A 14,093-nucleotide genomic window follows, 5' to 3' on the forward strand; every position below is an offset into this window, starting at 1 on the left:
AAAGTGCGCCATTTTAGAGAATCTATCTACCACGACAAAGATGGAGTCGTGGCCTTTCCTTGTTCTAGACAAACCAAGAATAAAATCCATAGAAATATCAACCCAAGGCTCACTAGGTATAGGCAAAGACATATAGAGTCCATGTGAATTTACCTTGGATTTGGCGCGATAGCATTGATGCACCTAGCAACTTCTCGTTCGACATTCTTCTTTATATTTGGCCAATATAAGTGTTCCTGCAAGATTGAAAGAGTTTTAACTACCCCAAAGTGTCCCATTAAACCTCCACTATGAGACTCCTTAACTAGCAACTGTCAAATAGAACATTTTGGTATGCAAAGCCGATCTAGGTAGTAAAGGAAACCATCGGGTACATGGAACTTTCCTTGGCCAACCCGCTTACACGCCTCAAACACCAATTTAAAATCATCATCAGTAACATATAAGTCCTTGATAAGCTCGAAACCAAGTAATTTAACATTTAGAGTAGCAAGAAGGATGTACCTTTGTGACAGTGCATTGGCCACTATATTGGACTTACTGGTCTTGTACTTTATAACATATGGAAAAATCTTAATGAATGATATCCACCGCACATGCCTTTTACTCAGTTTTTTTTGAGACTTGAGGAATTTTAGTGACTCGTGATCGGTGTAGATGACAAACTCCTTGGGACGAAGGTAGTGTTGCCATACTTGCAGGGCTCGAATCAAGGTGTACAGCTCTTTATCATAGGTGCTATAATTCAACATTACCCCGTTCAACTTCTCACTGATATAAGCAACTAGTCATCCTCCTTGGACCAACACGGCTCCTATGCCGATTTCTGAGGCATCACATTCAACTTTAAATGTTTTAGAAAAATCAGGGAGAGACAATATAGGTGCATGTGTGAGAGCATGTTTAAGAGAGTCAAATGATTTTTCCTGTTCGTCACCTCATTGGAATGATACATCCTTTTTATGACCGACGTCAAAGGTGCTACTATGGAGCTAAAATCGCATACAAACCGTCAATAGAAGCTCGCAAGGCCATGAAAGCTCCTTACTTTCCCAATGGTGGTTGGACTTGGCCATTCTTGGATGGCTTTAATTTTATTTTCATCCACCTTGACGCCCTATGAACTCACAACAAAGTCTAGAAATGCTAGTTGGTCAGTGCAATGTACACTTCTTTAGGTTAGCATAAAGATGTTCCTTCCGAAGTACCTCCAATACTAGCTTAACATACTGCAAGTCTTCATCTAGATTTTTGCTATAAATGAGAATATCATCAAAGTACACTATACGAACTTGCCTAAGTACTCACGCAAGACATGATTCATTAAGCGCATAAAGGTACTTGATGCATTAGTAAGACCAAAAGGCATGACTAACCACTCATAACCCGTACTTAGTGTTAAACGCAGTTTTCCACTCGTCCCCTTCGTTGATTCTAATTTGATGATATCCAGATTTTAGGTCAATTTTTATAAATATAACCGTCCTATGTAATTCATCTAGCATGTCATCAAAACGAGGAATGTGATGGCGATACTTTACCATTATGACATTTATGACTCTGCAGTCTGTGGACATCCTCCAAGACCCATCCTTCTTTGGCACAAGAATGACTGGAACAGCATAGGGACTTAAACTCTCTCGTGCCCACCCTTTTCCTAGAAGCTCCTCTACTTGTCTTTGAATTTCTTTCGTCTCCTCTGGATTGCTCCTATACGCGGGACGATTAGGTAGGAATGCTCCAGGTATGAGGACAATTTGATGCTCAATACCTCTTATGGGTGGCAATCTGCTAGGCACGTCGTCTGGAAAAATGTTATTATATTCCTATAAAAGCTTAGCAAAAGAACTGGGTAATGAAGGGTCAAGTTCATTAGTGTTAGCCGAAACTTCTTTGTTGTAAAACAAGAGTAAATTTGGGCCTCCAAGGAAGCCTCTTCTCATATCTTTGGCTTTTGTAATCAACAATATTTTTTCCTCTTTTTTTACCTCATCATCCGTCCCATTAATTGCCTTTTCCCTCTCATTTTGCACGGACCTTTTTCTCTCTTTTCTCTCATGTTTCTCAATTCTTTTTCGCTCATCAACTTTCTCACATTCTTACTGAATTTTGACTTGATTCTCATACACTTGCTTAGGCATAAGCGGTGCAAGTGTAATTCTCCGTCCCTTATGTAAGAAAGTGTACATTTGGTACGACCATCATGACTAGTAATCCTACCAAATTGCCATGATCTACCAAGTAAAATATGACTAGCCTACATAGGTACTACATCACAAAGCACTTCATTCTCGTAAGCACCAATTTTAAAAGAATCTAGTACTTGTTGAGACACTCATATGTCTCCACAATTGTTCAACCACTGTAGACGATATGGCCTGAGGTGCTCACGGGTTGGCAATCCCAAAGTTTCGACCATTAATGAAACTAGCAACGTTCGTGCAGCTGCCGGGATCTATCAGCAAGCTACACACTTTGCCATTTACGAGGCATCGGGTGTAGAAAATGTTTTTCCTTTGAATCTCCTCTTCTTTGACATGAGCTGCTAGTGCGCGCCTTGCAACTAGCTCTAGTCCAACTGACTGCTCCAATGGTTGCTGCACAACTGCTTCGTTTTCCTCCTCCTCAACCAGAGGTGGCATCTTCTTGTACTCCTCCTCATCGTCTGACACTACTTTCTCGCTTGGGAGCACGATCATTGGTCTTAGGTTTGGACATTGACTAACAATGTGGCCAAGTCCTTGGCATCTCCAACATTTGGTGTCTTGGCTCCTTGCTCTAGGGAGTTCATTGGCCAACTTTGAAGTAGTTTTCCCTTCTTCCCTGAATGGAGTTTGCTTCAGTTTGGTTGGAGTGGCATAACTTTCTGAGGGTTTGATCTCCTTCCTCGGTGCACTATTACGGCTATAGGATGGTGATGGTGTAAAGAAAGTTCTTAACTGACCCCTCCTCTTAAGCCTTCGCTCAATTTTTAATGCTTTCTCAAGCATGTCCTTCAACTCCATGTAATGATGCAGCTCAACTTCATCCGTTATTTCTAGTCTTAAACCGCTAAAGAACCTCGTCATGATGGTTTCTCGATCATCTACAATGTTTGCACGGAGCATGGCTATCTCCATCTTCTTGTAGTAGTCTTCAACACATTGATTTCCTTGTCTTAGGTTTTGTAACTTGTGGGACAAGTCACAGTGGTAATGATTAGGAACAAAGCGTTTTCGCATGAGAACCTTCAATTCGGACCAAGTAGTGACTTCAATATTCCTACTACGCCTCCTACTAGTGGTGATTTGGTCCCACCAGATGATGGCATACTTGGAGAATGCCATGGCCAGTAGCTTCATTTGTTGTTCCTCCGTATAGTTGTTGCAATTGAACATGAGTTTGACCTTCTTCTCCTATTCGAGGTATGCATCTGGATCCGTTTTCCTACAAAAGGTGGAACTTGCATTTTGACACCTTTAATTGGTTCCCTCTTTGATTTGAAATTCACCTTGGTTCTCCTTGTTCTCGGTTCAAACTCCTCCACGGAATAATTGGAGCTATCAGATTCATGAGGAGCGGATTTCCTTCTATTCCCACTTCCCTTAGATCCGCTTTGGACAGCTTCTACTTTGTCAATTCTTTCATGGACAATTTCCAATTTTTGGTCCAAGATTCGGCAAATGTCTCCCCTCAGAGATTCGGCAAAGAGTTTAAAATCAAAGGCCGAGGGGCTCTCTCCTCCTTCGTTAGACATGCTTAGGTAACCATGTAAGAAAGAGGTTAGTTCGAGAGATAATATCCTTACTCACTCCCTTAGTATTTACTCTTGCGCTCGTGTATCACACAACTCTTGATTGTAAGCACACCAAATATTCTCAAAGCTTTGATTGCATCATTGAAGAGGTTAGATCAGCTCAAAAGTTGTTCAATGGTTCACCAAGAGAAAGAATCACTTAGGTTCGGGCGACAAATACGGGAATGGTGATGAGTTTAGGAAACTCTTAACTTTCCTGACTTGACTTGGACTAAATAACTATGTCAAATAGACAAACAGACTCAAACAAGACTCACCGACTTAAACAAGAGCAAAGAATGGCAGAATTTTCGGACACTAGGTGGACTCTACCCGAATTGCACTAGGCTGTAATTTTGGGAAGTTGTAAACAAAGTTCCTTGGGTTGTTTGGGAAGGTTAGTGGCTGATTTCTGGTTTCGCAAAGTGCCAAAAGGTTAACAACCGAATTTGGTAATTGGAGTGCAACTAGGATTTGTTTTTCCAAACCCAAGTCAACTTGGTTTCCAAATTCTAGTTGGTTTCCTTTCTTGTGAGTCTGAATTTGGTTTCCTTTTTCTTTCTTGCATTCTTCCTTCTTTTTTTTTTTGTAATGCAACCAGATTTTCGTTTCTTTCTTACAATTCGGATCACACTTCAAGAAACAAGAATTTCATTTTGAGTTTTGCACAAGATCAGCCCCAATTTCAAGAAACAAGAACTAAGGTTTGGTTGTTCAAGATATGGTAAACTTGACTTCAAAAATTCAAGAACCCTAGATTAACACCCCAATACTTTCAAGATTCACCCAAGAATTTTCCAGAAAATACAAGATATTATCAAGACTTCCAAGAACAAAGGTAAACAACCTTGTTGTAGTGCAAGACACAATAATTTCCAACACCCTTTGTCAAGAAACCCTAGTTTAGAACTTTAGATTTCAAGAACAAGTAGTGACCAGATTTATATATTTTGACTTGATCAGCTTCAAGACTCAAGACAAGACAATCAAGACACAATGAAGGTAAAGAAAACACAGTAGCAGCAAGAATTAGAATTCGGACAGCAAGAGTAATTTGTGGACAACAAGGAAACTAGATAAATAGACTAGAGACTCAATGTATTTTTTTTAACGCACGAATCTGACTTGGAAAAAAAAGTATATGACTCGAACGAAAGAAAAGAAGAATATAACCTGGTAGTTGTCAACTAGCTCTGATTACCGGATGATCCGAACCCAGCCACGATTAGCGAACTCGTATTCCAACAAGAAGGATCTAGACAAGCGACTCCAATGTTTGGATATGCGGAACCCTAAACCCCTTTAAAATCCCTTGGATGAGAACTAAGAGTGATTCTTAACCCTCAAGAAGTGATTAAAAGAACCTATGGTGTTTGATAGAATGATGCCACAAACAAGTGTGATTCTTCCTTGATAAACCACGTAGAATACTTAGAAACAATCTAAGATATTCAAAGGATATTCAAAACTAAGAGAACTCGCTCCTTATTTCTGAAATAATAATAATAACTTGATGTCAAGTGACAATCGGCCAAGCCTTATTTATAGGCTTCACAAATCCTATTCCTAACTTATCTTGGAAAAACCTCACTAACTCAAAATAAACCCTAAATTACTAGCTCGCCCTCACGGCTATAACTGATCAGTTAAGTGCTCAACATGAGCTAATTCGACCTTATTTCCATTCGACTAACTAACTTCAAAAGCAAGTAAAATTAGCAAGCTATCCATGTTGCTCTTATGGACCCGTGGTCTCCTCATTGGCTTGGATCAGATTCGCCAATATGTGATGAGTTTCTTGAATCCGTCCTATGCGAGAGTGAATTACTTGTAGGAACGCTTGAAATGACTCTCGCAGCTTCCTTGCTCTTGCTCGAGTCATTGGCCCAAGGTTCATCGTTGGTGCATATAAGGCCTCACTCGAGCCATTTGAATCTGCAACTTGGAGCCTTGGTGGTCCCTCATCAGAAGGTAACCTTATTAAAGTTGTAAACTTATAAACTTGTCTAATAACTAGTCTCAAATTCCAAAGATACACTTCTGTGGATTTGATTTGATCCTACTGGTACCAATCAAAGTCTCTTCAAGTGATAAACTTGTGTCACCAACTTTGTGCTCACCTGTATGAACATGACAGAGTTAATGACGAGCCAAAAAAAATAAAAAAAAAATTAATCACAACATGAATTTGTCAAAACTTTTTAAACAACTTAGTACATTTTTTGAAAAAATTTTGATAGTCTCCCCTATAAATGAGCTAAAACTCCCTATCAACTAATCCAAGCACATGAATTTTGAAAGCTACTTTAAGTTAATATTCCCTAAATGCTCCAGTAGCAACTCATAAGGAACTAATGGGTACAATGAGAAGTCAGCAAAGTGAGAGTTGGACTGTTTAAAAGCTTGTGGTTCTGAATATAAATGACACTTCAATGACGTGTGGTGTCTGGATGAGAGTTACAATTGGAGCCAATGTCAGTTTATTTGAATAAGTATTCTAAAAGTAGGTTACTACTAATTGATTAAAATAATTTCCAAGAAAAAATAGCTTTGCAAGATAGAGGAGAATGTTAAACCATTGAATTACATTGTGTAATTCCTTTTCGGATCCATTTGAAAATTCAAAAAATTGACTCTGGTCTTGCTATTAATATTCTACATTCTAGAACTATTTATTGGTTTTCGACAAAAACTGTTCGTGGGACTAGATGCTTAATGTCTTCCTCATTATACCAGTGACTAAACAAATCACAACAATTTAGAACACTGCAAACTGTGATCTCTTACTTTGCTATAAGAGTTGATTCAAGGCTAAAAACTGAAAATTCTGCTAAAATGTCTGTATTTGTTTAATTATATGGTACATCTTCTCGGATTAGAAGATGGGTCAATCTTCTCAGCTTAGACAAACTAATATACTTTGCAACATTAGAAGCTAAAAAAAAAAAAAAAAAAAAGCTAAAGTAAAAGTTTCACTATTTCGTCACCATCATACTCTCTAGTTTTGATCGGCCAAAACAGAAACAAAAACAAACCGGCTTCTTCTTCAAAAAAATAAAAAAAAATGTAAAACAAAGACCCATTTGTAAGTTGGTTCATAGGAAAATACGGGCTCTAAGAATAGAGGGGACAATTGCGATGTAAATACACTGGATGGGGTGTAAATATGAACAGAAAAATCGTTCAAAACATCCTTCACATTTTGTAAAATAATTTTTTTCGTCCCTCACTTTTAAAAGTGTTATTTTACGTCCCTTACAAATTTACATTAGTTAAATTTGGTTCCTACTTAAGTTTCCGACTAGTTTTTAGTCGGAATCCACCATGTGTATTGCACGTGATTATTTTATAAGAGCAAAATTATCAAATCAAAATTTACACAATCCGATCCATAGTCTCTCACATTTTATAAAATAAATTTTTTCGTCTCTCATATTTTAAAAAATAAATTTTTTCGTCATTAATATCTCACAAATTGAATTTTTTTGCCTCTCACATTTTACAAAATAAATTTTTTCATCCCTAATTAATCATATGTATGAATAGCTTTTCTTTTTTAAACCCTCGTATATATCTATTTGATTTTACCTGAACAATATGAATAGCATGTAATATATATCTATTTAATTTTACCTGTTTAGGCGAAATCAAATAGATGTATATATGAGTTTAAAAAGAAGTGTTAGATTTTCACTCATATTCATTTTCTTTTACTCAAAAATTGTAAACAAAGAAAACATTTAATCCTAAACATTATTGAGTATTTATATCTATTTAATTTGGACAGAAAAAATAAACAAAGGAAAAGTATGACAAAAAGAAGTAAGTGTTTAGCACTTTCAAATTTTAAAACAATCACAAGGCAAGTAATTCAATTATTGGTCTTAAAGGTGGTGAGTAGAAACTTTAGATTTAAATTACAATTTGTTAGCATAACTATTGAATTCGAGTTAGGTAGCCTTATCATACAACTCAATAAATGATTTATTACCAAAAAAGAAAAAGGTCACAAATATTGAATAGGTTTACATGGTGAAATCAAATAGATATATACGTGGGGGGTTTAAAATAAAATTGTTAGTTTTAAACCCATATATATATCTATTGAATAGGATGTGTATAAATATAGTTAGGTTATTTAGGTGAAATCAAATAAAAATATATTACATGCTATTTGTACTGTTCACGTGAAATCAAACAGATATGTACATGGGTTTAGAAAAATAAACTATTCGAACACATAGTTAATGAAGGATGAAAAATTTTATTTTGTGAAATTTGAAGAACAAAATAATTTATTTTGTGAAATGTGAGGGACTATAGATTGAATTATGTAAAATTTAATTTAATAATATTGCCCCTAAAAAATGATCATATGTTAGGCATATAGTGGATTTCGATAAAAAAGAACTAGTCGAAAATCTAGGTAGGGACCAAATTTGATCATGTGAATTTGTAAGGGACGTAAAATTATATTTTTAAAATTGAAGGACGAAAAAAATTATTTTTTAAAATATGAAGGACATATTAAATGATTTTTTCAATATGAACCATAGGATTTTTGCTATGAGCCATAGGAAAACACTGTCATTCCTCTATAAATACATTGCTATGGTTCATTTTTTTTCACCAGAAAAAGAAAAAATCAAAACAACATTTGGAGATAACTACGGGCTCCAAGCCATCTTCTTTCAGCTCCGGACAAAAGCATCAGAAAACTTACCTCATTCACCGAATGATACATGTACCGTCAACATAATGGTCTCCGTTTTGCAGCTTTTCGGCGTTTGAAATTTTTGGCGAGAGCTTCCGAGGCCGTAGGATGAAAGAAAATTGCAGACCTGCCCTCCAATTTGTACCTCCTCTTGATGGATGTTGCTGCTCCGCAGTTTGAATGACGGATTTGGGATGGAACTTGGGTTCAATTTGCAGTTCCCAATTTTGTCGTTTCTTAGTCTGATTAAATGAGCTAATAGAGTTCAATGGAGGTTCAACGAGCTGTGTTTTTTCTTTTGACGGAAAGATCAATGCGAGGTCCACTTTTTTTTTATTATTATTAAAATATGCTATCTCGCAGTTACCAAATGCGAACTTACTTAGTTCGCATTCAATAAATGCGAACAACTTGATTTTAGAAATGACTCGACAAATAACCTCTTTTATAGGAATGCTTTTTTTCATAATAATTTGAGAATTTACTCCAATTAATAGTCCAGTGTGATGAAGTCAACCATTTTACATCATTGAATATTAAAATTTGCACTTTGCTGAAAAAAAAAGAAAAAAATGTAAAAAGATGAAATATCAGTGAAGCACAGAGTAGGTGAAACAGAATAATAATAAAATTAAAAAAGAAAAGGTAGCAATTAATTTTTATTTTTAAATAAAACTGCAAACTTTTATTGATAGAGAATTGAGGCATATATCTTACTATAATATATAATACTATAAGATAAGCAAAAGGCCAATGTTACTGTAGCAATTCCTCTTACGGACACGTGGCGCATTGCATGAATTTTGAGCCTTTTCTTTTGCTTTGTCTATGGACTTTACATTGTTTACTTTTATATACTATAAGATAAGCAAAAGGCTAATGTTACTGTAGCAGCTCCTCTTAGTGACACGTGGCACATTGCATGAATTTTGAGCCTTTTCTTTTGCTTTGTGTATGGACTTTACATTGTTTACTTTTCCCAAACTACCACGTAAGACTTCTTCTACACTGAGCCATGTGGTTGACTCTGGGGAGGGAGTCTACCGGGGAGAAATTTTTTTCCATTTATGGCCTCAAAATGTTGACTACTTCTGCGAATAGTATACCACTATTGAGGGCATTTGTGTCTTTTTATGTAAAATTACTACTTTGTCCAATGAAAAAAAATGGCTCTCAAAACAGTAGCTAACTATTTAGGGCTGTTTGTGACTTTTTGCCTACCATTCTTCTCCTATATTTGGCTGTGTTTTCCATTCCTTTCCTTTGTACGTCAGACACAATCAAGAATAGCAGTTGAACTGCTTCTATGCATGGTCAGAAAAAACAAAGAAGCAGGTAAGTTTCTTCCTTTCTCCATATTTTTTTTCACCAAATCCTTCTCATTCTCCACTATAGAATACACATGGCTAACCTATTAGTGTTAATTATTGCCATGGAAACCACCAATTGTTTCATAGATTGAGTCTAATTTTTGGCACTTTTTCTCCTTCGTTACATTTTGTGACATTGCGTGCAATAGAGGAGAAGAAAAGAGAACTCCAACAACAAAGAGTTCTAGAGAAAGGGCTGCAGGAAAAGTAAGAATTTATTTCTTTTCCCTTTTGGTTCTGAATTTTATTTTCGCCTTTTAGGTCTTTATTAGATGATATTCTAACTTTAGTACAAAAATTTCCTTTTCTTCTTTTCTGCTAAATGTGAATATATCTGTCAATGAATTTTTTCTTCATTTTGTTTTTTTCCTTTTTAAAAATTTTTTTTATCAGATGTTCTTCATTTTGTTCTTTCTTTTTTCTCTTATTTTTTTATTAGATGATGTTCTGATATTCGAGATGTTTTTTTTCTTTTTGTGTTGTTTCTTTTGGTTGCAATGATTTATCTAGCAAATACAGCTATTCAAGCAAGTCAAGGTTTTGTGAAATCTCAGAGACCAATGGCCATCAAGTGTTTGATAAAATGTCTGTGTGAAACTTGGGATAGCAGAGAAAACACGGAGAGAATGATCGCACAAGTAAATTCTACTTCGGTCTATATCATTTTTTTCTCTACAGCCAATTCCTTCTACGTTTTTTAGGGCACTTTATCTTTCCTTTTCAACGTTTTTTTCAGGGCACAAATTATCCTATCAAGAAGTTAATTATTAGTAGATTAGTAGTTGGAAACATTGGTCTACAATTTTTTGTGCTGTAGAAGTTGCCGATTCAAGTATGTCTTACACTTCATCTTCATATAATAACTTAAAAAACTTATGGTTACCTTTTGTCTAGATAAAGAGCTACCACATAAATTCTGATGGTGCCGATGTAATATAGCATACGATTAAGAATTTCCAACTGTAGAAGTCAAAATTTTGTATTGTTAGTTTGTTATCCCTACCCATATCTTAGATATATCATATGTATTGTATAATATAAAATTTCTAAGATACATCTTAGACATATCTTAGATATATCATATGCACATATCCTAGAAATTTTGCATTGTTAGTTTCTTATCTCTACACATATTGGTGTACTTAAGAGTTTAATTTCAGGGACCAAAGGGGACGTTGTTGACACCATTAACGGTGATTCTGGCAAGTGAATTTATTCTGGGAATGATGGATCTGAGATGAACTTGGCTAATGCGGTGGCTTATTCTCTCCTAGGAGTGCTAATGGGCTTGTCAAGAGTATTGGAGCTGGTGGAGTTGAGAGCAGAAGTCAGCAAACTTTTGTGGGTTCTGGGGTTGGAAAAGAAATTATCCCTCAGTCATCTAAGCCAGCTCAAGAGAAGAAGCCCCAGGTTTCTACTGCTAATGGTCATGCTACAGCCCCTGCTGCTAAGTAAATTTTTCTCCTTTCCTCTGCTACTTAACATCATAGGAAATAAATAAACTCTTAAATTTTTGTTAATTTCCAGTTCACCGTGTTTTGTTGGAGTAACAAAACGGAAAGGTTTATGTATTGTTGATGACAAAACGGAAAGGTTTATGTATTTGTTTAATAATCTTATTTCATTATTTAAAGGATAGTCTTTATGAACTCATTATGATTCAAATTGAAATTCATATTCTTATGGTGAAGGCTTGAACTTAATAGTACCCTATAATAACACCCATTGCTTTAAAGACATAGAACTTGCATGTTTAACCATGGCTTTGGTACATGTTGATTTAAGACTTCTGAGTTTCAATTTAGTTTTTCTAAAAATGTCAAGTTTTGGCTATTTTTTCTCAGAAACTTTTGGCTTAAGACCCAAAAATCTATCCATATTGAGATAGAATGTACCATTAGATGCCCATCATACAAGGAAGAAACTGGAGTTGAAGCGAGGTAAATGTTATTATTTACTTTTCTAATGCTAGAATTAGTAAATCATTTACAACAATTATAACTTCTAATTTGCTTCAGGTAATGGCAAAATATGATAGGTGTCGCTTGGGATTTGTGGTAAATAATGTAACAGGATCTTTACATGTTGCAATTTTCAGTCCATATGTTTAGAAATTGTTATCATATACCGCTCTTCATCTAGCCAGCTGATGGCCAAGTAAGTTCAACTCCATGAGCTATAACTTGATGAGTTATTGCATAATGATGAGTGCAACTTGATAAATGCGCTTAAATGCTCTTAGAAGAACAATTGTAGGAAAAGATTGAAATATTATACTAAAAAGTCGTATTTTTCCTTAAAGAATTAATGAGGCTTTGTTCAACTTATTTGATCCATTTTATAGCTTTAAGTTTTGCTTATTGGATTAATTCTTTTGTATGACATTTTATCATAAGTTTACCCTTACAAATTCACGTATAGCTTTGGATCTTGACTCTTGAGATATCCTAAAGCCGTATAAGAGCATTCTTTTAGTCAGTTGGAAATAATTGAAAAAGATAAGCTGTCTTAGTTATGGCTTAGGCATAAGTGACTTATAAATTTCTACTATTTGGTTTTTGAATGAGGCTGCCATAAAAAAAAATGACTCAGTATGCTTTAATAAGTTATTTGTATCTAACGTATCTGCTTATCTGTTAAAATTTTAGAATGCTGCCTTAGTTTTTGATTGTAAAAAGCTACATTGCTTCACAGTTGGAATTTGCATAGTCAACATGTAATTGTTGATTAAATATTTCAAACAAATATTTCGAACAAAGTTCACTAATGAAATTAAGGATGCTACACATTTGCTAAACTAGCCTCTCATGTTGAGGGGGTTACAATGGTTTTTTCATCCATGCTTTTTAATCTGGAAAATCCAAGGACAAAAGGGCAGCGAAGAACAACACTATCAAAGCATACACTACTGAGGTTGGAGGTCAAATTTCGATAGCAATCCCAAATGAAGATCACAAAAGATGTTCCCAAATTTCATATCAATGCTCAAGATCCTTTATGATGGCGTTCTCATAAAGAACTTGATGGAGTAAATGCAAGTTAGCAATCTAATTAGTGGGTAGTTAGTATTTCAATTTATAGTTGTCTAGGATATAGCACTACTACAAAGTTTATGACAGGCTGCTGAATTACTTGGCAGTGGGAAAGTAGAAAAGATGTTAATATTGAACTAGTGCTCAGTTTCTAAACTCTGTTATTTTACTCAAATGATGAATTTGCGTGCTTAATTCTTCTTTCTTCCTTTTATTAATCTTCTAACTTCCTTTAAACAATTTTCTTCTTACATGTTCGGATGATTGCAGCTCTCAGCTCCTTTAGTTTTTAGCATATATAATGGAACCAATCATTATAGCATTTTTTTTTCCTTTTTGGCTTTGGATTCCTGAAAAAATTACTGTTGAGATTTTAAGTAGGATATAAATTATGTCAATATCTTTGAAACTACAAAATTGAAATACAATTCTAGACTTTTACCTAAATGAAAAATGTATTTATGAACTATATTACGATCTATTAATTTTTAATCCAAAATTCAAGAGATCATGATACACAGAAAATGGTACATTAAAAGTTATACAATTGAACTAACATTGCCACTTAATATATTCCAAGGAAAGAGACTCTTGTGCTTTCTCAAGAAAGCAACTCCAAGAGAAAAAGCAATTAAAGGAACAGTTTTTACCATTATCACAAGCTATGAAATTGAACAAGTCCCAGCTGGCCAGCAGATTTAAATGAACCTTCACAATGATTATGCATAAAATTAGTTTCCAACAGTGTAATGCTTATGTGCTTCAGAACTGAACTACTTGTGTTTTACTTTAATTATCTTATATCTATTTATCATTTGTGTTAATTCGACTTAGCTATTTTGACTTGCTACCTACGTATGTTTTAATTCTATTATCTTGTATTTGTCTATCCTTTATGTTAATGTACTTCAATTTAATCTCTTTTACCTTGAAAAGCAAATTTATTGATAAGCTATAAATCCAATTCATATATAGATGTCCCTCTATCAAACACAAAAAACTTCTACAAAAATGCTAACCATTATTAACCCTACTATTTTTCAATTTCTCTGCGTATACTTGCTGAACAAATTATACATATAATTTTAAAACAAAAAGTATATAAGTATATTATTAATTTGTACCTGAATTAAATTTGTTAAATGAAAAATGTAGACAATAATAAATCCAGTGACAATGACAAAAAAATGTATATTTGAAAG

The 14,093-nt window shown here is 34.8% G+C and overlaps 1 protein-coding gene and 1 long non-coding RNA gene across 2 annotated transcripts; one reads left to right on the plus strand and one right to left on the minus strand.

The window, feature by feature from the left end:
* Window positions 1–1,379: 1,379 nt before the first annotated feature.
* LOC113759689 lies at window positions 1,380–3,326 on the minus strand. Its single transcript, XM_027302266.1, has 2 exons — window positions 2,475–3,326; window positions 1,380–1,826 (listed from the first exon to the last, which is right to left on the minus strand). Exons 1-2 carry the CDS (start codon window positions 3,324–3,326, stop codon window positions 1,380–1,382), a joined length of 1,299 nt encoding a protein of 432 aa, XP_027158067.1.
* A 6,331-nt stretch (window positions 3,327–9,657) lies between these two features.
* Window positions 9,658–13,073, plus strand: LOC113762813. The gene is made up of 6 exons (XR_003467265.1): window positions 9,658–9,824; window positions 10,009–10,066; window positions 10,370–10,497; window positions 11,020–11,310; window positions 11,704–11,799; window positions 11,878–13,073. It is a non-coding gene; the product is annotated as an uncharacterized LOC113762813 (long non-coding RNA).
* The last annotated feature ends 1,020 nt before the right edge of the window (window positions 13,074–14,093 follow it).

The sequence above is a fragment of the Coffea eugenioides genome, chromosome 2 (genome assembly GCF_003713205.1).
Source record: "Coffea eugenioides isolate CCC68of chromosome 2, Ceug_1.0, whole genome shotgun sequence".
NCBI classification, from domain to species: domain Eukaryota; kingdom Viridiplantae; phylum Streptophyta; class Magnoliopsida; order Gentianales; family Rubiaceae; genus Coffea; species Coffea eugenioides.

What these genes read in the sequence shown, in the direction of transcription:
- LOC113759689 (XM_027302266.1), bottom strand. Translation starts at nt 3,326, where the DNA reads ATGGCATTCTCCAAGTATGCCATCATCTGGTGGGACCAAATCACCACT. An exon ending in GATGCCTCGTAAATGGCAAA is followed by an intron (nt 1,827 to 2,474) that starts GTGTGTAGCTTG and finishes AAGCTTTTATAG; the next exon opens with GAATATAATAACATTTTTCC.